The sequence below is a fragment of the Agelaius phoeniceus genome, chromosome 1 (assembly GCF_051311805.1).
Source record: "Agelaius phoeniceus isolate bAgePho1 chromosome 1, bAgePho1.hap1, whole genome shotgun sequence".
NCBI classification, from domain to species: domain Eukaryota; kingdom Metazoa; phylum Chordata; class Aves; order Passeriformes; family Icteridae; genus Agelaius; species Agelaius phoeniceus.
In genome coordinates, this window is record NC_135265.1 from 43475875 (window position 1) to 43499276 (window position 23402).

At 38.2% G+C, this 23402-nt stretch overlaps 1 protein-coding gene across 2 annotated transcripts in view; it reads right to left on the reverse strand.

The window, feature by feature from the left end:
- The window catches only part of ZNRF2 (zinc and ring finger 2), a 58322-nt gene that overhangs the window by 23108 nt on the left and 11812 nt on the right, over window positions 1-23402 (reverse strand). Inside the window, exon 2 of one of the 2 annotated variants that reach the window (XR_013182110.1) lies at window positions 4339-4445. Coding sequence is in view for 1 of the 2 variants with exons in the window: in XM_054644177.2 (XP_054500152.1) it covers window positions 4350-4445 (96 nt within the window). In the remaining variant the exon portion in view is untranslated. The remainder of the gene's footprint in view (window positions 1-4338; window positions 4446-23402) is intronic. The other variant, XM_054644177.2, reaches the window with a different exon arrangement.

Here is a 23402-nt window from a genome sequence, read left to right on the forward strand (position 1 = left end):
TTTGAGGAGATCGGCTTAGAAAGTTTCCAGTAGAACACCATTCCAACAGAAAGTGCTGACTTGATGAAACCCAAAATATTCCACAGGAATGTGCTAATTCAATCAAAACTTTTGAAAGAGGACAGGCCGGCTCGCCAGGCCAGCCAAGCAGCCCAGTGAGCTGACTGGCTCTCCCCAGCCCTCCAGGGTCACTGGCTGCCCCATCTGGCCAGCTGCCAGGCTGCTATCCCTGCCCTCTGAGGGGCCCTTGAATCATAATAAAACTAACGGAGTCTTACAAAGTGTGCTGAGAAACAAACAGAAGAATTTCAAATTAAAACCAGAATTATTTCAGAACCAACTGCAGGGTTTCATCAGAGGATATTGGGTATGTTTGTTGCAAAGCATCTGAAGTCATGAGTCTCTCCTGTGTCTCCTCAATTTTTTATAAAACATCTTCCAGTGAAAAAAGCTGTATTAATATTGCAACAACACAATAATTATATTCAAAATCTAAACTTTACCAGGCACCTGTAATCATCAGCAAGGAGTTTAAGGTAAGTTGCTTCCAAAGCACAGAGAAAATTTACATAAATGCCAGTATCTGACCAAAACATGGGGCTACAATTTAAGCAACACCTTTCAGAGAGCAGTCCCTAAGTGGGCTCCCTGCTTGTCACTATGACGAATTTGAACAAGACTGTGCAAGAGGCCTCATTTAACACTCTGGAGAAGCTCAAAGGATTAGGTATGGCTACACAATATTTTAGCAGTCTGTCAACTAGCAAGTAACCCACTTTCTTCAAAAACTGGCTTTTGGCAACCTGTGGTTAACTAGTGCATGGGACCTACTTTGGCTCCTCAACAATTCAGCAAGCATTTGCTAACTGCTAGGAAAGGTTTTTAAAGACAACATGACCAAACACCATGATGTTTTCTGCACAATACCATTCATTTAACCAGCTTTTGTATAAAAATGCTTAGATATTGGTTCATGTGTGAGCACCACAAGTAGTTTAAGGAATGTGGAACAAAGTTCCACAGAAAAAAAGAAAGAGCTCTTTTAAAATGCCTAATTCAGTCAGCAATGAGATCTCTGTTGCAGGCAAGTCACATGATTTTGAAAGAATAAGGCTAATAAAATGTACTGATATATTTATATGAAAATCAGCACAACTTCCAGCATAAAACTGACAATTTTGTGACCACTCTTTCAGAAAACACATGTAAATCAGACAGCTGCCCGAGTTTGCAGTTCACTGACCCTTTCGACTGCCAAATGCAATGCACAAAGGTAGCTCAGAAAGCAATTAGAGATTGGCTGGGAGGACTCATTAATTTATTTAAACTTGAAATCACAGCTAAGCAGTCTTGTAACCTTTTTCTGGGGGAGACTGTATGCCTCAGACTCATATTTAAAAAGAAAGGTTTGTCTTCTCAGAATGACAAAATACATACTATTTGCTCCCTGGTGTTTCTTAGAAGCAACTAATATATCTACAGTACCATGAGGAAAGACATCTAGAACAGAACTAGACATAAGCACAGTTCAATCCAACTGCTCAATCTCTAAATACTTCTGCACCTGCAAAGTCTAAGGCTCCCTTCAACCCCTTGCAACACAAAACTAAAAGCTAAAAGAAGATGAGGAGAAAAAAAAAAGGAAGAAAAGAAAAAAGATATTTTCCCTTCTAGTGATAATAGGACTGGGAAATATCAGTGACCAACATAAGCAAATGATGCCTGCTTGGCTTTGTTCTAGTATATATGGCATGAGGCCAAGATAACAATGAGAAAGTAAAGCATAAAGAGATGCTTTCTATTTTGGAAGCAGGTATCAAAAGTTGACAGCAGCATCTTTTCTTCTCTCAAACCAAACTTGAGATGCCCTTGGCCTATGGCAAAAAGGCCGATTCATCACTAATCTCATGATGATAAACAGCAAAACAGACAAGAAAAAAATGCATGCATATAGACAATCATATGCAGGTCTGGGCCTGAAATCATAGCAGCATTAAGTTACCAAACTTGCTAGTTAATTTTTTTCATGAGCCTCATTAAAGGGACCACAACTATAACACAAAGGAACAACCGAGCACTGCACAACTCAGAAGCCATATCCTCAATTTCTTCATGCTGCAGTAATTTAAATAGCCAGCTACAGGCTATAATTTCAGCTTTAGTCCCTGACTCCAGGAGCTAACCAACTGGAGCTACAAGGATCAATGCACACTTCTCTGAAGTGCATGAAAATGAGACCATACTTCTAAGTATCTCTCTCAAGCCAGCTTACCTAATTTGATAGTTTCCTTATTTCACATTTACATAACGATTTCCTAGAATCAGTTTCTGAGGCTCACTGTACAGCAGACACACTCCTAAGGCAAGAGATGACATGCTGCTGTTAACTCCTATTGCATTGCCCACAACCACTTTTGTCATGCTGCAGATTATCCAGAGTGGCTTCAGCTGCCACTCACAGGTTTTACTTCTGCTCATCTGTTGACTTAAAAAACTGTGCAAAGGTAAGAAAATGGCCCAAAGGGACTCCAACCAGCCGTGTGTAAGCTGAAACAATGCAAGATGGAAAAAGGAGTCTGAATAAGAATATATCACCATTGCGATTCAAACAAACATCATAAACAATACTGAGAGGTTACATTATATAATTGCCATATCCTCAAACAAAAGTTAGTCAGCTGAGTGCACTCATATGTACCTGTAGGAAGCAGCAGAGGAAAAGGATTTCAGTCAAATCTGGGCACCCCCCATCAGGTGGATTAGTGCCAGAGCTTGTTCTCTGCCAGTCTGCCTCCCCCTGCTCCACCCTAACTGATCCCAAGTGCATTTTCCTGTCCTGACTGGGGTGACTAGTGTGCTTCTCTTCTCTCCCATGTCCAACATCCCTCAGTACACACCTTATCTTGGAAAATGCTCAGACCTGAATTTAAGAAGGAAAAATAAAGAGGAAAAAAAGCCGTCTTTGTTAGATGAAGTCAACCTTCTTAAATATATGTGTGGTAACACCAGGAAGAAAAAAGAAGTATTTACTTTTCCTAAGTACTGTGTTTTCAAATGGACTTCTGAACTCTAAGCATATGATTTCAAATTATTTTTGCAGTTAAGGTCCAGTAGTATGGACAGCATTATGGTATCCAAAAAATAAGATGGGCCCAACCATTCTTCAAGACTTGTTTCAATAAAATGGTCCAGTGTAGAATACCCTAACAGCAAGGTACCTGGAGGGTCAAAGAGCCCATGACACTACAGGTTATTTATGTAGTAAATAATCCATGTTGGAAGGGATCTCTGGTGACAGCCCCTCACTCAAAGCATGACCAAGTTAGACTAAATTGCTCAAGGATGGAGATTGCACAACCTTTTCCAGTGCCTTGCCCCAACCCCCCTTTATGTCACATTTCTACTTAACACTGAATCAGATCTTTCCCTGATGTAACTTGTGAGCACCAACTTTCAGCTTCTTGCTGTTCACCTTGCTGTTCACCTGCAAAAAAAGCCCAGCTCCCTCTCCTGTCCACAATTTCTTTCTAACTGCATTCTATTCTGACATCTGATGACTGGTGAACAAGAATCTCATTGAAGATGCACTGTAAGATTTTCTGCCAAAGCAGGCAACTAAAATTTCAGTAAGACTTTCTAATTCCTTGTTTCCTCAAGCCTTTTTTTGTGCTTGCCATAGAACTGAGTATCAGCCTAAGCCACAGTGATAGAAAGGTTTGATCTCAGTGGCAAAAGTCCTGTTTGCCTTGCATTAAAGCTTGCCTAGAAGGAGAGCTTAGTAGTAGGGGAAAAAAAACAGTGCTACTACAGGTCATTCATTTAATATTGGCCAGTTTGATTAAAATAACAAAAACATATACCCAGTCTTTATGAAGTATCACATATGGAATCAAGTGGAAAAGGAGAAGTTCTTTAGTTCCTCCCAGAAAATGTAATTTTCTTGAATAATGTGCAAATGCATAGCATGTCAAAAGTAACAGTCCTTAATAAAGTCCCCAGGAGCCTCAATTGACCCACCTCACTACTTGATGTCATTAGATGAAAGGAGGTGTAAGCTACACATATCTCAACTGGACAATAAGCACACACTGACCAGTAGTCAAAAAATGGAATAAACACATTCAAATAAGAATAATTTTATGTTCGCAGGACACAGGGCAAATTATATTGGCATGCAGTATACAAAGACCAAGTTCTTAGGAATTAATTAGAAAACAAACTACAAGCAAAACAACCACATAATTTATGAGTCCACCAAACTAGTTACCAGAATATCTTAGTAAGTAAGGGACTATAATCACACCAATGTTTAAAATGAATAAATAATTATCAGCTTACTTCTTTCTTACCATTGTAGGTTATCCTTGGTTTTGTCAAACACATCACAAGATGTAAATCCATTTCATCAGAAGATACAAATTTTGAACATACAGGGCACTTGAATCCTACGGAAAATAAAAATATGTAAGTGTAAGCATACTCAACCATGTAGCAAATATATGTATTCAAGCCAAAAAGCTATTCTGCACATATAAACATAAAGAAAAAAGAAATCCTGGAGGATTTTCAGTTTTGACCTGACATTTCTTACATAAATAAGATTCCCTTGATTTTAAAAGATCTCAAAATGGACCATTGTTTCTGGAAATCATTCTGTTGTCAACTGGAAACATTGTCAGCACCTCTGGAACACAAACTTTCTCAACAACTTAAGAACAGTTTAGGGCGGGAGCAAGAGATCATATGACTATACTCAAACAGAAATTACAAATGTGCAGAGGACAGAGCCATTAAAATTTGAACTTGGGCAGGAATCCTGAATTAACATGTTCATTTTTACTGGGAATTGTACTGAAATTTTAACCAAGGATCTGGGTTTTACATCTCATCATACAAACTGCAGCATCTTATACCCATCTGGGGCCCTGGGAAAATATTAACTCAGGGGTGTTGCCTCACCTACTGAATCACTAAAACTTCCTGTAGCACTGAATTTGTTTGACTGCTCTCATCCTAGCCAAACATAGCCTCGTTTAGCTTTTGAGGTCACTGCCTCAGGCAACATGGGGTAAAGAATAATTAAGACAGTCTGCATTGTGATGCAACTGCATCACAGCCTATGACAAAAGTGCTTAAATGTGTTAATTTATGTTATTGCCAAAGACTGCAATCTTCCAGTTAAAGGACAAGATCAGCTGGACAACTTTTACAATCCACAGAAGAGCCTGATTGATTTTGATCTGCTGAATAATTAACACACAAGTGAGAGACAAAAAAAACACCAGCAGGGATCTCGATGCATAGTAACTGTTAAGGAGTGGACCTACAGGCGTTGTCCAATAGGATAACATTCAGCAAAAATATCAAATCTACATCCACTTTCAGCACAAAGGCACAACTTCTCTGATGCTGTGAAGAATAATGATGCAGGCCTGTATAAAAGGTCACTGCACCTTCCACCAGCATTCCCATCTGGGCCTGCTCCCACATGTTTTAGTTTGTTGCCTCTTGCTTCTGTACTTCTAACCTTGGGAGTCCACAATAAACCGAATCAGTCAAGGATGACAAGCAGCTTGATGCTGCACTTTCAAATAACTGATGCCTGAGAATTTTCATCTTTACTGTTAATTATTATCCAGATGTAGATCAAGCAACTAACCTGAAGCATTAGCACTTGATACAAGCACTGCACTTTCCTTATCAAGAAAATTATGTATTTCTTATGGGCAGCTCATAGGAAGCAAGTCAAGGACAGGCAAGGACAGCTAGTAACAACCATAAGGAACTCAGGGCAGCAGCTGAACATGTGCTGGAAACCACTTCCTGAGATAAAGTCAGTTCTGCTTCTTCCAGTTTTCAATTTTAGTCATAGCTATTTGTTCTTTGTGTCAATCTTACACTTCAGGTTTGAACATTGCTCTTCTCTCCTTGATTTTATTCCTCCTCCCCCAACCCACATTTTTACAAACAACAGATCAATAAGCATAGCACAGCCAAACATGTCTTTTGGAAAAAAACAGCTGAAAGCATTCATTTGCTTGTTGAAAGCTTTATCAGTGACCTTTCAGCCACTGTGTAGCCTCCTTCACACAGGTGTCCTGGGGTGACTTTATGATGCTGAATTGCATCCCCATTTGTCTGTTTAGCCCAGAAATAAGTTTTGCACCTTTAAGACTGGTTCTGGGAGTGAAGGGTGGGGAGAGAAGAAGCATGGAGTTTGTTTTCAGATACTGCACTCACTCCCCCACATTCCTGCTCCTGGGCTGTGTTGTCTGCAGAACAGACAGCGAGAGAGCTCTCCTGTGCTTTTAGTTAGTTTTGGGCTAGCTGAGGCAGTGAAGTTCCCTGGACTGTGTTTTTTCTTTTTCTTGGAACTGTTCAAACCTGCTGTGGACTGAAGAACCCAGAAAAACACCAGGAGCTCACTCACACCTGTGGCCCACCAGGCCCAGGACACTACCAGAGGGACTGGTAACAGACTGAGTGAGCTGAGCTCCAGCACACAAAGAGGACTTTCTGAATTTATCATCTCTTCAGAACAGTAACAGTTTGTTGTTTAGTATTGTTCATTTTGCCTGTTAAATAAACAGGCTTTTTTCTACTTTTCTCCATGGAAATGTTTTCCCAAACTAGTTAGGGGAGAGGCCGCTTGAATCTGCTTTCTAGAAGAACCCCTTTAGAGGTTTTCTCCCAAATTTGCCCTAAACCAGGACAGCAGGCTACACCTCAACATAACGAAAATCAAAATTAGTAGCTCAGTCTTCCAAACACCCAAACCCACCACCCATTACTGTTCTGTTACAAGTTTCTTCAAAAACTGACCCAGGGTAAATTTTCTCTCAATCTTTATCACCCTACTGCTGCTGATTGCTAGGTTTTGACTAGACTCAAGACCCATGCATTATTCTCATTTATAACCTTCTGTAAGGCATAATTGACAACACAGTTTGATGTGAAAAAGCCTCGAACTTCCTTATATGCTTCAGACTGAGTTCTGCTGTGACAGAAGGGGGTGTTTGCATTACAGCAAGTTGACTTTTATTTTCATGGCTAGTTAAGCACTGAGACAGTCATTAACAAGTTCTCTCTGCTTTCTGGACAGAACTCTTCCAGCTTATTCCCTAGAGTCATGAGCACATGTAATTGGGAGTGACAGGGAGCAGGGACAACCACCAACAGGTCCTTAGAACTATTGTTAAAGTTAACAGTGTTAAGAAGGTATGTATCCCAGGAATTCTTGGAGGAAATATTTTAATCCAAATAAAGTATTGGGGAGAGTTTGATTGAATAATGAGGATAATTTAATAATAATACTGCTTTTACTTTAAACCATGCTTCAAGATAGACAGCAGTGAAAAATATTTCAGGTTATCCCCTAGAATATTCAGATGAATATGCTTTTACCACCATGCACCTGCCCTTATATGTAGTAAATAGTCTGTGTTCTAGCAATATAGTACGTATTTTAACAATACATTTTGTTGTGGCTTGTCCTGTGTCAGGGGGGATGTGAAGGTAATGGTTAAACAACTACAAACATACTGACACAGCAAGTCTGGGATACCTGGCTGTTGTAGCTCTACTCAGTGTGCAGAACTGAAGAACCCAAAGAACAGAGGACATCACACTTAACTAAGGTATAAGGAACAACTCAGCTGACCAAAGTAAAAGGTGTATTTGTGGAAAATATGGTTTTCCAGTGACCACAGTCAGCTGAATGCCAGAGACTAGCATAATAGCAGAAAGAGAGCCTTGGGCTCACAACACTTGCTGAAACATTCTTTAAATACAAGTGAAATCTGATTTCTCATGCCTTCACAATGTTGAGCTGCAATCCAGCTCCTGGATTTAGCCATCTTCCCCAAGAGATGCATAGTCTAAGTTTTGTGTGAAGGAAATTACCATCTCCAACTCCTTTTGGTAACCCCAAAGAACTATTATTTTGACTGCAGACAAAATATTTACTTCAGTCTAACTGTATTTGAAAAATATAAATAAGCAAACAACATACACTGTCCACAAGCCAGTTGAAGGTCCTTTAAAAAGCTCATCTTTTTCTACCTTTCCTCAAATCAGAAGGCAATAGTTTCATGACCCAGTTTACAATTAAGTACTGGGAAAGAACAAAGACTCTATTGTAGCCCTGCCCAGCAGGATAACAACATTTATAGCCCATGTTTGTTTTTACTGTCTTCTCAAGGAACAATTCTGATAACTTAAAGAAAATTTCACATGACTTTAACAATCAGCAATGGGTCAGAAATAACTTGCTCTCTACATGACTTGTTTTACTGGGTTTTGTAGATAATTCACAGACATTTGGACAAAAAAGTGGAAGCAGTTATCAGATGAGGTAGCATCACATGAAGTGTCTTCCAAAAACCTATGAAACTCAATCAACTACTTTCTCACTCTCTTTACAAGGGCAGCACAAAAGATAATATACAGTTCTAGGTAAAAATTCAGCTCTTAGGAAGGTGTTGATTTCAGAGCATCCCTTATTTTTGTCCCAGATAACAACTATCACCTTTGCATCAGCGTTATCACTGTCAGCACATCACTGCCAAGTCCTTCCTTCTCCCTTAGTAGAGAACTCAGGCTGTGACACACCCTAAATCAACTGAAGGACCACCCCTCACCCCATTCCCTACATACAGAAGTACAGCACTAAAGAACTGAGCACCAAAACCGAGCAAGCACACACACCTCTAGATGATGCAACTGCATCCTTAGGAGGGCAGGGAGCCAAATTCTTACTAGCTCCCACCATCTAGTTTCACAACCCTGAGTACAATACTGAAAGTAACACATTACTTAAAACAAAACCAAAATCCTGGGAAAAAAATAACAATTACAAGAAATGGAGACAGAACAGAAAGTTGCAGCACAGCTACTCAAAAATCCCAAGGTGACAGAGAAAATCTGAAATAACTAAACCTGTATTAGGACATAGCAGAGGTGAATTCTGTCTCATTCTCTCTTGAATGTATCACTTTCTTCAAGCTCTGCCATCTTTTGCAAGTGAACCTCCAGTTGGGTAAGAAATCCCATATTCTCTGACATCCATCTACCAAACTCACGCTTTTCCTCTCTGGCAGACTTGGGAACTACCCACAGGGACAGGTTGATGGGTGGCCACTCACTCCATCAGCACCAATTTCAAGCTCTTAGCGATGCCTTACTGTGTTTGCCTTGCTTTGCAAACATCAGGCTGCTTATGTTTGCACATCAGTGCACAGCAGAGCAAACATAAACACCAAACGAAAAAACAAACTCCCGGATTGCTAAGATTTTTACAAAATCATGCCGGCACTTATTCTTGAATATCTACTTTGTGGTACAGAAAAAAACCCCACAAAACTGCTAAGAGCTTCCAGACAACACAGTGCAGAGTGTCACAGAATTGCACAAAAAGAAACATATTAGACTTGCACAGAAGAGTGGATGATCCTTTCAGACAATATTAAACAGTTGTAGAAAGAAGTAAGCACAAATAAAACCTGCACCAACACAAAAGACTGAATGAGCCTGATCAGAGTAACTTTTCAGCAGAAAACATCAACTGGAACACTGCCAAAGCCAAACTAAAAGCAGAATGGGAGCAGCTGCTATTTTAAAGTATGCAGCCTACTACTATTTTAAGTCTTTGTATCCTTGTGTTTTCAAATAAGATGGATAAATCTACCTTGTTTTGCAGTTAAAGAAGTTGTAAGAGAAATCCTTGCATCCACACACTTTAGAAAAAGTGTATTTGAGAATAAGAAGCCTGACAAATGTTACTTACATATTCACACATGTTCTTTGGTACTTCAAAAAAGAAGTACAGACAATCTGGAAACACAGCATCCAGTAAATTTGATGTATGAGGGTGGTATGCAAAATCACTATCACACAAAGAAAGCCTGCATAATAATGCTAAAAAGGAAACAATACCACACAAATAAGAGTTGGTTACTTCTTATATGTTCAGTAGACACAGAGAACAGTCAGTAACTCTGCTTAGTATAAAACACACATAGACACTGGGAAGTGTGCACCCTTTATCTTTTTCACCTAGCCTGAAAACAAACAGGTTACTCTAATGTTTCCTCACAGGCCCTGACACCTAAATGTTTATTGCTCTTCTTGTCTTCTTTCCAATCTTACCATGGTGCACTGCCAAGAACTGGGCAGAGATTTCAGGCTAAGACTTCATAAGTTCTAAGCATAAATTAATACTTACCTATTACATTGTTCCATTACACAAGGTGTTAGTATATCTATCTATATATATAGTTAGTATATATCTATCTATACACAGTGATATCTCTTTTATGGGTGTATATATAGGTTGGTACATTTTCAACAAACCAACAGGTGATTGCCTCATTCCTCTCATGTCTCACAACAGCCCCTAAATCTTCAGCAGAACCGTTGCTAGCCAGGTCCATTTTTAGTGCTATATTTCTGCTCTCATTTATTAACTCTTATTTGTCTTTTTTTTTAATCCATTATTGGTGTTTTTTTAACTTGTTAAAAAAATTATGAATGCAAATTTTGCCCTCCATAGTGCTTATAAGTTTAGAATTTTATTTAGTTTTTTCAAGTGCCCAGCCTCCAAAAAAGAAGTTGACTGAAAACAAACCCAAAGCAGACCGCTGTGATATTTGATTTGAATTGCTTTCCTAAAGCAGATGTAGGATCTTTTTTCCCCAACTATTTCAGCATCCACCTACTTTTTCACTTGGACCAAATTCTCTAAGTTGGCTTATAAGAATATACATCAAAATAACATAAATATTTTCAAGTCAAAGCATAATGCCTCTGCTTATTCCACTTCTTCCTTTTTCTGTTCAACTGTGTAGAAGACTATGAAGTAAAATTTTAAGGACAGCAGAAAAATAAATGGAAATAATTCAGCTTCTCGGTGAAGTAACAGTCCTGGTCAAGATAAAATTCTATTACTCCCTTCTTCTGTAAACTAATTTGTAAAATTTGAAGTAGTTTAAAAAAAAAAAAACAACTGTTCAGTAAAGGCCACATGGTCTATCAGAGTTATATGGTCACAGAATTCTCTCTTCTCCTCAGACAGCTGAAATGGAAAAAGAGAATGAGTAATTCTGTAAGCTCAAAACCACAGTTTTGTACACTAAAGCTTATTGCTTTAACACAGCTAAGATCTTGCCTGGCAAGTTTACCCTAGCCATCAAAGAGAATATGAAAATTATTTCAGACTAAATTCAAGAACAAAGAACTAACATTTTTAAAAGTCTTTAAGTTAGAAAGCAAAAGAAAAAAGAGCATTACCAATTGCCAGGGAACCTTCTACAGGAAAATTTCTAGGTGCTGTAGCTGGCAATAGAAATGGCTACTCAGAGAAAGTTTGACATTTTATGGACTTAAGTTTTTTGTTAAGGAAGAACATATCTCAGTGAAAAATCACACCTAGTTCTCTAACTTTCATCCTTCCTTCTGTTGTCAATTGTCTAAGCCAGGAGAACACAGCACCACCTGGAAAGACTTCTGGAGATGAAAAGAAATAAAGAAATACTCCCCTCACTTTGGGAGAGAATATGAAATCAAACAGAAATAAGGAACACAGTACAAACATTCTAAGCTCTCTCTTTTCTAGAAAACGGAGCCACAGTAAGAACAAATAAGCACTTACTGATTTCAGGTTCGTAATCTGGAGGGGTTTTCTTCCCCACTTTTGTGCCATAACACTGAAGTAAATAAATCTGTGAATTCCTTGAGGAAAACAAGGGATTTTCTCTTCTGTTTTCTGATTTAAATGTCCCACAGAACTCAGTGGGAAAGGGGGATATATAAAGTGGGGAATAAAAACAAATATGAACTATTTTAGTTTAGGAGTCCACAGAATAATAAGAAAATATATGTTTAGATAATACTTCATCTCCTAAGCAAAAAGTCATGAAAGACAAAATTTTATTACAAACTTCTTCAGCTCCCTTCATCTTGGTAAGTAGAAAAGTTAGATCTTCAGTAGCAATCACTGAAAAATAATGCAGTACAGAATGAAGACAATCAATTGAATAAGATATTTTCTGACTCATAAACAAAGCCTTTATCAACTACACAATTCAGGTGTCTAATACCAATGTAAAATTATCATGTAATGATGATTATAATTGACAGCTGCACAGTTTTAGAAACTGAATGAACACAACCATTAAGAGAGTAAAAAAAGCCCAATTTTAATATATCTTGCAAACCAGAAGATGAAATTACAGGCAGACCTGAGGAAAGCTTGATATTAACTTTAAGCAGAACAATAAGAACAGCTGTTATTAGAGGAACAGCCTTTTAAGAGTGACATTTCAGATCGATGCAAGCACCCAACAAAGGGAGAAAGACAAGACCTTTTTAGCTCCACCTGTTTTGTGGGTTCAGTGTTATCCCCCCAGTCCCATAGGGATCTGTAGTCAAGCTAAAGGAGGGATTGCTCAAGTCTCTGCCATCCAAAGTCCTACAGTACCTGCACTTTCAAACTGACAAGCACATAAACAGGAACAGTTCTTCAAGTGACTTGTAAGCCATTTATTCACTCTTCAACTTACTACTTCATTACCCGCATTTGAAACACATCACACCCTTCCCATCACAGATCCACACCACAAGTCTCTCAATGGATCTGAAGTAGCTGAAGACTGACAAGTGTGAATATAAACTTGGGTTGGGAGCAAGCTTTTGTTTTCATATAAAAAAGGCTCCACCCACACCCTAAACCCAGAAGATTTTAGCTTTTGGCTTACAATGCTCGAGACGTACATTTTCAACTAGCAACCAAAAAACTCCCCTTAACAATGAGACTTTGCCCAGAAGAATATCTTTCACTTCCATTGTATGTTCCCAAGGGAGGGTGAAGGGGAGAGAACCCAAGGAAACACACTTCTCTTTTTCATGTAGGTGTGATGACTCCCTTCCAAAATCTGACTCAAGGACAAGAAAGGAAGTACACTTTTCTTCTCTCTCCATCATCAGATCTTTGGCAAGCAGAGACAAGAGCAAGGTCCCCTTCTAGCCTCACCAGCAGGGTAGCATAAGGAGTATGGGAAGAAAGTAACCCTATCACCATTTCAGAGGCTTCTCTACACAAGTGGAGCTACTTGCCACGCAGGTGAAACCTTGGGGAGCTGAGCTGTTGTCTGAATATGAAGTTCAGCCAGGGTGGACACATTTTTGAGCCTGACTACCTTCTTCAGAAAGCAAGTAGTCAGAAAGCACAGTCAATGGTTCAATGCACAAATGTATTTTATTTACACTCAGCAGGCAAGATCATCCTGCCGACATTCATCTAGCTCAATTATGATGACAACCCACTGCAGGCCAGCTTGGAAGTCTGAAAACTTTTAAGCAAATGAAATGCCTGAAAACTCTTACTTCAGAGATACCTCATATTCCCATTGGTTTTTTTCTTCTTAACTCACCGACCTCAGTTCAAAGAGGAAGAATTCTCTCTCATTCCCAGTCTCTCCTGAACCTATACATTTGGTTTTTTCTTTCTTCTTGAATTTTGCTACTCCCTCAATTTTCTGTTACTGCCTGGAGCAAGATTTTTCTCAAACACCTGAAAAAGGTCTTTCCACTCATAATTTCACATTACAAGCGGAGGAAGACAGACAGGACAACTGTGTTCTGTTGTCAGAAGGCACTGCTTGGGCAACTGAGTAATTTGGCAAGACAACTACAAATTTTTAAGTGCAGGGAACCAGTTTGTCTACACTTCCCTGCCCTACTTCACACTGTCAATAAAGTTACTACATTCAAAAACATACCAGGGTTAAAGAAAATTTTCCATTTGAAATCACATAATTGAAAAGGGAGTATAGGAAGAGCTGCTCCAAGATCAGAAGCCCTGGGTTTTCAAAATGCACAGGTGTAAATATCTTCAAAGCTTGTACTGTACAGCACAACAAATCTGATCAAAAATTACATGAAGCACGATAACAAGAGAGGAGAGGGTGGCTATACCATGCTGAGAATATATTTAATGATAGCTAAAAGGGAAGAGGTATGATGTGAAAATGGCTGAATAATGGTTGACAAGAATGACTAAACTGAACACGTGAAACAGAGCATCTTGTTGGACGCAGAGAAGTCTTCTGAGCAAACTGGCCAAAATGCATACGAGGTCTCACGAAAAAAAGAAATGGGAGAGACAAAGTAAACACTGCACTTGAAACGCAGCAGACAGGAACAAAGGAGCAAGCCCCAGGAGAAGGCAGCATCTTGGAAGACAGCACAGATTATGATGCTGCTTGAAAGCATGCAGAAGACAAAGTCTCTCGGAGAATCTGAGAACTATTATTCTACTACACAAACAAGGCGATAATGGAGACCTGAGAAAGCACAGCATTTACAGACAATTAGTCTGTTGTCTACAAAGTTTTTACCAAAGTAAGTGAGGGTAAAAAAAAAAAAAAAAAAAAAAAGATCCTCACTAAGGCAAAACTTTGTAAAGTCTGATTTAGTCGAAATACTTACCAATAACCTACTTGTTCCTGCAGAAATAGAGGTAGCAGTGACAAAAACAAAAAAAAAAGGGGAAAACCAATCAATGACAAAAAAGAAGATTATCTGGGAAGAATATATGTAAGTAAAATGTTATATTATTATGTGGAATGTTCCCAGGAGTTTATATATTAATTCTAAACAGAATAATGATTCATTTTTTGACAGCAGCATTAAATTATATACCAAAAGTACTTATTATTACATTTATTACTCAGTATAACAGGAAAATTTTACCTATTACAGTTTCAAGAAAGCCAGGAACAAAGGTTTCAAAGCATATTTGTTTTCTTGTGCTTTTCATCTATTTTTTCATCACACAACAATAATTTTTATTACTTAAGCACAACAGCAGATTTTCCTGTATCATTATACACTGTATTTTCCCCCTTTATCTCTCCACAATAGCAGTCCTCCATAGATGACATCATTTATCAATTCAGCAGGGAAATATCTAACCAATGCACTCATTTACTTTCATTCACTTGAAACTGGTGAGAGTCGAGTTAGGAGGGCTGGTTGGTTATTTGAATTTGTTGGGGAGAGGTTGTTCAGGGTTTTGGGGATGGTTTTTTGTGGTTTTTGTTCATTTGGCTTGATTTTTTTTCCAGAGTAGGAGTATGGCTTATGAATAAGAACAGAACTTATTAGAAAAGTCTGGCTTAAAAATACCACTCATTGTCAGAACAAAAGAATTTTCTTTAAGGATTAACCTTTTATCTAAAAGCATGGACATTCTCTGCTTATCATAAAGCAGCCTTTTGTTTTTAAATGGAAAATTCAGCTAAGAAAAGTTCACTCTACACTGATCCATTTATTCTTCCAACTTGGAGAATATTTACCTTAATGTATGGACTATTGGCCAGACCAGGGTGTTGGATCATAATAAGCCAGACATTTAAGATAATTAAAGAGAATATTACAAAATATAGAGACATCCAAGGGTTGGTTACAAAATGTTAATTTCAAAAGTGTACACTGCAATGAGACCATTAAATTCCTCAGTATTAACATAATTTAAGTGTTTAACATAAGCAGCATACAAATTTTGGGAAAATGTATTTTGGGAAAATGTGCTGCATTACACCTATGTAATGCAACCACTAGTTTTGCAGAAGTTCCTATGTCTAAAACAGAACCTTTTAAGAGCATTTGAGAATGTAGCACTGTGAAGAAAGTATCCAAAATGCCTAGTAAGAGGAACAGTAAAGAAGATGCATTATTAGTTTAGAAAAAGATAGAACTGAAGTCAAAAAGAATAACCCCCCAAATATTTATCGTCAGTAAAAAGTGAAGAAAAGCTATTGAGTTGCATGCTTTAAATATGTCAATGAGAGATTTGTCTATATTTAGTCTTTCACCTCTATTATGAGAGTACACAGCACCCATAACATATTCTACAAAATCTTTAAGAACATCCATAAATCCCAAACCAACCAAACTTTCAAATGATATGTTGCACCACTGCTACCACAGTAACTAAGGCAGAAAATGTAATTCTTGCTTCTTCACAGCTAAGACAACACCATTTGAACACACTGTTCATATTTTCTGTATCACTCGCATTTTAAATATCCCTGGTAAAGAATGCTACTGAGCATTTCCTATTTTTTTTGCTGTTTACAACTGCTGCATTGGTCTATCAGTCAAACTGTTGAGAAAGTTGGTTAGTTACTATTTTAAACATCTGCATGTAGAAGAGAAACCTCTTGCTTACATTAACCAGATCATGCTAATAAGATGCACATATGCATGCACACACACACACACACAGAGCATAGACTCGAAATAAATTTTAACAGAGATCTGCAGTTGGAAATAATAGATTGAATGACAGTTTGACCTCAGCAGTTTGAAAAAATGACACAGTAACTCAAATGTTTTTACTTATCTAATTACACCGTTCACTTAGGGTGTTACCTGTTTTCATTGCTTTACTCATCCATAAGGTTACTGAAGGTAAAAGAATCTACACCTGCTTAAGAGGTATGGGGTTTTTCTTCAGTGTTCAAAGAAAATCATGACCTGCCCTTTAATATACATAAGCAATACTCATAAAAAAAAAGCAGACACTGTCTTGAGTTTGAAAACTGAGCATTAAACTGCAACACGCTAATGAATTATACTTTAAAAAGAAAGGTTGTTGAGGTTTGTGTTTTTTGTTTTGTTGTTTTTGCTCTTTCTGATGAGCAACTAAGGAGCAATCACAGTTAGTATTCTTGTTTCAGGAGTGTCTGTATTAGATCAGAATCACAGCATGCCAAGTGTTAAAAATATGTTTGTTCACAAATATGTATTAGTCTCTCCTCCAAAGAGCTTACTCTCCAAAACAGACAAGAACAAGCAATGGTTACAATGGGAGCAATGTCTCCATTTTATACTTGAGAAAGGCAGTAAGAAACTAGCCCTGCCTTACACAGAGAGTCAAACAAGTCTCCCAAGTCCCTAGCTGTCAGCTTATATAAAAATGACTATTTGGGCACAATGACATTGAGACAAGGATCACAGAAAAAGTAAATCAGTGACATAAATTTTCTCTGCTTTCTATGTAGCAATGCCTTCTTAACCAGCATCTTACCTAATGAGTTAGCCAGGCCCTACCACAGATCCCTAAATCCAGTGACTGCGTAGTTTAAACATAAATAATAAAATGCTCATTGAAAAAAAATTCATGTTTGGAAAGAATTAAAAAGCTCTTTAGAATAGTTCTTGATTGCAGCATAAAAAATGCCTGAGTTTGAGCCTGCACTGCTAACTTATTTACACGTTCATCTCTTCACCTTCCTTTTCTGCTGTATTAGCCAACTTGGAGATTAAGAAGATCAAAACAGAAGCTAGAGGGGAAAGGCCAATAAGGGGCATCTGAAGAAACCCTTCCATGACATAACTCCAAACAAACAGTTAAAAAACCCCCCATGCTACAAGAGACAAGCAAATGAAAGATGTGCCCAAAATGTGTACTGTACACATACTTTACCAGCAAGCAACTTACTTTTAGAAAAAAAAACCTTCCACAATACACATCAAATAACACAACACCTGGGATTTAATTATCTACAGAGAGGCACTCATAAATTATTTTTTAGTGTCTCTCACACATTAGACACCTAAAGCCCTGAGGTAGACTACTTAGGACAACTACTACCCAAATGTCAAACTAATTAGAGACACAGATTTGTATCTGTTTTCCCATAGAAGCCTTTCATTCTAGGTTGAAATTTGTAACTTTCCAAAATAGTCTGTGAAGGAAACAATAGTTCTCAAAAGGCGCTTTAACTTAATTCAGACCATTGCCCAAGTAAGAAAGATTTCACACTGTTAAGTGTTCAGGCACTGAATTATCACATTGTTAATTCTAACAGTTAACATAATTTATAGGCACTTTTTCAAATTAAACTTTCTCCTTTATCTAAGAGGAGCACTAGTACCTGTTTCAGTAGGCAGGAGATGTACTTTCAATCTCTTATGAAATAAAATCCCCATGATAGTCTTGAAGTATAATTCTCTCATACTTAAACTGTTACCAGTTTTCTAAAAGGCTTTCTTATCCTGGATTTTAAGAGAGGTCAAAGTAGCTGTTTCCCACATGGACACAAGTTTAAACCCACTCCTTTCATTGTGGAAGAAGCCCTCAGAAGGCAAGGAAGTCCACTTCACACTGGTTAGTGTAAGAGCAGCTGTGATAAATTTCACAGTACAGCCACACACAGAACAGTGAGATTAAGCCAGGTCTAAGTCATGAGCTCTGGTGAAAAGACAGACTTGTTCCAGTTCTTCCATAGCAAATTCTATCTGTATTTAAGACTTCTGAGAAGTCAGTCATAGGCATGTAAAGGACAGCCTCTACCTCCAGGCTTTGTGGGTTTATCAAGTAACTTTTTTTAAAACTTGCCTTTAACTACCATTTTTGGGAACACTTAATAAAAGCTCCTAAGGGAAGCTGGCATTCCTGCCAGTCACCACAAAAGCATACTCTTCTCTCTAGAGGAGGTCTTGCCATACCTGTCTTTTACAGCAGTTGTATCAAATCAGAGATCAGTAAACCAAGAGATCTGCCACTAAGGGAAATCTATTTTTATTGGATTTTTCCCTCTAAACAAAGCAATACTCAATACGATTCCTGGCTTTGGGCAGTACAAATGCCATTTAAACCATTAATGAGAAGAGAGTGAGAAACCATTAATGAGACTCATGTCTCTTCTTTCCAGAACTGTGCAGACATCGTACAACTTAATTTTATTAATCCTGCAACCTACAACAGCAGTTTCTGGTCTGGAAGATATCTCTGCAGGGCCACAGAAAAAACTAACATCTCTCTAATCCTCCAGGGAGTTTCTCCAGCTCCAGGTTGCAAAATGAGTGAATGCTGAACTTGTTCTGTGAGCAGAAGATTCAGCCTGGTACACTCTCTGTCAGGTACTTGGCCCAGAACATAGTGGGACAGACTGAAATTCTGCTCCTGGTGTAAAACCGGTGCTTAGTTAAAACTGCATCAGAATTGTCCAGAAGCTGGCCTAAGAGGAAAAAATGGATGCAGTTGGAAGGGTTATGTCACATATATGAAAATAGAATTCTTTTATACATGAGAACACATTTCTGGGTAGAAGTCAAAACCAAGAAAATTGTCCTACTTCAGTATTGTGTAAATAGGACAATACCTATTGATATCAGAGATAATCAAAACAACATTGCAAATTAAAATCTTAATTAAGGAAGGATGTTCACAGCACTCAACATCTACACAATAACTTCCAGAAGAAAAATAAAAATTCATTTACCAGGTGTCTACCTGCAATAAAATTCATATGGGTTGCACTAAATCTTGAGACAGACTGATCTTGTTATACTGTCACCTGGTTACTCTAGAGCCATACAGTGACAGCTTCAAGGGGAAGCAGGTGATCTAGGCTCAGAAAAACAAAACCAAATGTGTGTCAATCCACCATGTTTCTAACCTACAACACAGGTGGCATTATAACTCCTGCAGTACCTTATTGTTCTTGGCCAGGCCAGGTTTGTCATGAAGTTGAGGGCAGTGCTTTCCACAAAATAAAACAGCTTCTGGAATCCGTTCCAGATGTTAAAAGAATAATAGAGCATTCTAATCTATTAGTATTCTGGCAAGAACACGTGTACACAAATCAGAGTCTTTAAAACCAATTTAGACAAAAATCCTGATCTCAAATGTATTAGTATGGACAGCTACAAAGCTGCCTTATTTTTCATAGGCGAATGGCTTGTACATAAGCAATTTACAAAAGACACAGGAACATCTTCTAAAGTGCCAGTTATGACAACTTGTATTATCAACTCCTATTCCCTCGGGGACAGTTTTGCAGAAAGAAACTGAAAATTAATCAAGGAAAGAAAAACCCCTATAAAACTACTAGCTTGTCTTACACAGGCTAATCTGTTAAAAAAGGTTTGAAATTTATTTAACCTAAATGTACATGGTGGGTTCCATCCCCAACCAAGCAAACAGAAACAGTATTTAATTCACTGTCCAATCTCTGTATGTTTCTGTAACTATTCAGGGAAAGAACTGTTCTTATAGCAAACCTAAGAAATCAGAATACCAGGGAAAGAAATTCCAGAATGCAACTTCAGTAAAACCCCAGGACTTATAAATAGAATCACGTTAATATATCATGTCTCAAATGAAGCAGGATTAAGAGGAGGGGAAAAAAAATAACATTGAAAGGTAGAATGCAGCCCTGGAAATCACCCAACAACTTGCCACTGTTCCCAGATATATGGCAGGGGGCCAACCTAAACAACCTAACCCTAACCCAACCTAAACAAAGCAAAGTTCCCCATAACTTAGGGACAAGTGATTTAGAAGTACATCTTTTCCAAGACACTAATAAAACTCTAGTATTAATTTTGTTTAGTGATGGATTTCTATTTTTCATTTAGAAAATACACTCCAACAACTGAAATAGCAAAACAAGTTTATTTTCTTTTCTTCCTGAAATTCACCTTATCTCTTCCAGTAGGGAGTACAAGAAATGCATGTGGGTTCCTTTTTTATTTGTTTAGTAGCAAACCGAATAAAGCTGCCAATGTTCTTATAGAACCTGCTCTAATGATATAACAGTATACCAAAAGGTCTTCAGCATAAAAAGGAATTCATATTTATTAAAAATTTCCACCCCTAAGGCAAATTCTGCAAGACACTGCTAAAAAGATGACAGCAAGTAGGGAAAAAAACCACATACTGTCTTAAATAAACTGCACTTAACAATATTTTAAAAAAGTATTCAAACCACACTGGTCTCTGCAGCAGGTCGTAAAAAGAAAGAAAAAAGGTCACAAAAGTATTTACAAAACTTGTTTTCACACAGGAATCAAAGTATTATTGTGTTTTCCATCTGGGCTTTGAAAGCCATTAAGTGAAATTAATTATTCACATTTTTGTTCTTTTTCTCCCAAACACAAGATAGATCTTGTCTTGTTACCTCAGCAATACTGAATACAAAGCTATCCCTTTTCAAAAGTAAATATTTCATAATACCACCTTGTAGATTTTATCTTCTTGTCAAGAAAAACTAATATTATTTCTAAAGGTTAATCTTTCAGTGAGCCTCCTACTGCTCAAGGCATCTTTCTAATACTAACTCAAAACATATCGGAGGTTTCTCCAGGTTAAGTTCAAATATTTTATTTCTCTTTTTAAAACATTGGTGTCACAGAGCATCAAACAGAGTGAGAACAGCAAGGATCTGCATAATTTGCTTTTTCTTTTCAACTTCCACATACTGTGAGGAACCAAGCAGGGAAGTCCAGTTGAAACCACAAGCCTAACAAAACTTTCAGCAGAAAATGAGAACTAGGTCCAGAAAGTCCTTAAACCACGTGAAAAACAAACAACAGAGGCAGAAACTAAGAACAAGGAAGCTGCTGGTTTAGCAGTGTGTAACAAGAAAAAAGTGAACAAGTAGATTAAAAAAAAAAAACAAACTGCAGGCCTGTGAGCCAAACTTGGAAAGAACGACTAAGAGCCTTCCAGGGAAGCGTACATGGCCTACCCTCGAGGCTGTCTAAGCTGCTTTCTGCACCACAGGGGCAAATGAGGGTCTATCAGGAACTCTGGCTCTTTTCAGTGGGATTGCGTGGCCCAGCTGTAACGCTGAGGGCCATGGGGCAGGTACAGCTCCTGTGCTGTGCTGTGGTTCCCCGGCGGGCTCCGGGAGCCCCCAGGCCCGCAGCACCCGAGGGGAGCGGCCGCGGCCGAGGCTCGGCCTGCGCTGTCCAGGACGCGGGTGCTGAACGGGCCTGCCCGGGAGGGACCCGCCTGGGGCAATGCCTTCTCCTCTCCCTGCCCTCCGCACAGCGGCTATTAACCCCTAACAATTTATATCCTGATTACCAGTCTCCTGGTAATCCTGTTATTAAGTGCAGTTAGCCAAATACCACAAGAATGACACGAATGTATTCATACACGAGGTCTGTCTGCTGCAGCCGGGCCAGGATCAAGCCCTTTAAGTTTTTACTCAGCCTTAGGCTGAGATTCATGGCTTAAAGGCAGAAAGATAAAAACTTCAATTTGTGTACCAGGATGATGAGGTATATGCAAGTGTAAGAAAAACCCTGAAATTCTCCTCTATTTATACAGCACGAGTGCCAATTTGTATAAACAGTCACAATGGCACTTTCATCTGTGTTATGGAAACAGTGGTTTCACAGCCCAAACAGCTGCTTTTAGTTTTAAAGAATAATTGTTGCTGGCTTTCTTGTTTATACAAGAAGCAACAGCTTCAAGTTTACTCACTAACACAAACAGTAACACCAGATAACTCTATACACAAACCTGTTTTCAATGAATTCTCTTATCAATCTATCCTCCTCAATCTCACTAGGCAGGCAGCCACTGACAGAAACAAATAACCTATGTTTTTAAAGACAGTTACTTTATTGTTAAATGTTGTCTTCTTCATTACCACCCCGGTCCTTATTTGTCAGACACACCTAGCAAATTAGAGCTTTCCACAAGCCTAATTCAAAGTAAGAGGCAATAAAAATCGAGAGGTACTAAGTGCAATAAATGTCCTTTCAGTTACATTTCAAGGCTATATGCATCATTGAAATTGTAGCTAATAGCTAGCAAGAGTCAAGTACAATTAGAAAGGAAAAAAAGAGCCTTTCATGATTGTAATGAGAAAAGAACTATCTGCTAAAAAAATTGTATCAATTGCAAATTTCTGCATTCAAAATGGGAAATCAGTTGCAAAACAGTAAGAGTAATTTGCTTATTAGGAATTTTTCCAATGGTAAAATTGGTTGTCAAAATAAAATACCAGAGAAATTAGATGGTTTTCCACTAAGAAATTAAAAAAGAATAAACATCATCTGCTTGGAATGGGTTAAACCCAGCTGATCCCATATTCCATTGCTGGTAGGAACCCCAAGGTCTCTTCATGTACTATGAACATCAGAGAGACTTCAGCCCACACATCACTCATTAGAATTAAATCTGTCCTTACAAGCCCTTTTGCATAAAGTTTTTGGACAAAAGTCATTGTATGCATAACCTAAATATAATAATGCAATTTTTCTAATGATTAATTATTTTCCAAAATACAGTGTGAGAAAGGAAAAAAACAATGTTTAAGTATTGCTTACAACAACAAGCTCTATACTTACCTATCTGTGTACAAGTACTTGTGGTGATATTTGTAATCCTCAGTCAGAGGGTTCAATTGCCATGGGATTCACTGACTTCCAGGGTTAGGAAAGCACCATTACAACTTACTTACAATTTATGAGTTTCTGCAGAGGGCTACAAATGTAACAATTTAAGAGCATGAATACTGAGACTGCAGAAAGAGCTCTTTCCCCTTCAGCAGAGGAAGAAATCCTTGTCAGTTAGAGATGACAATTCCTGACAAATG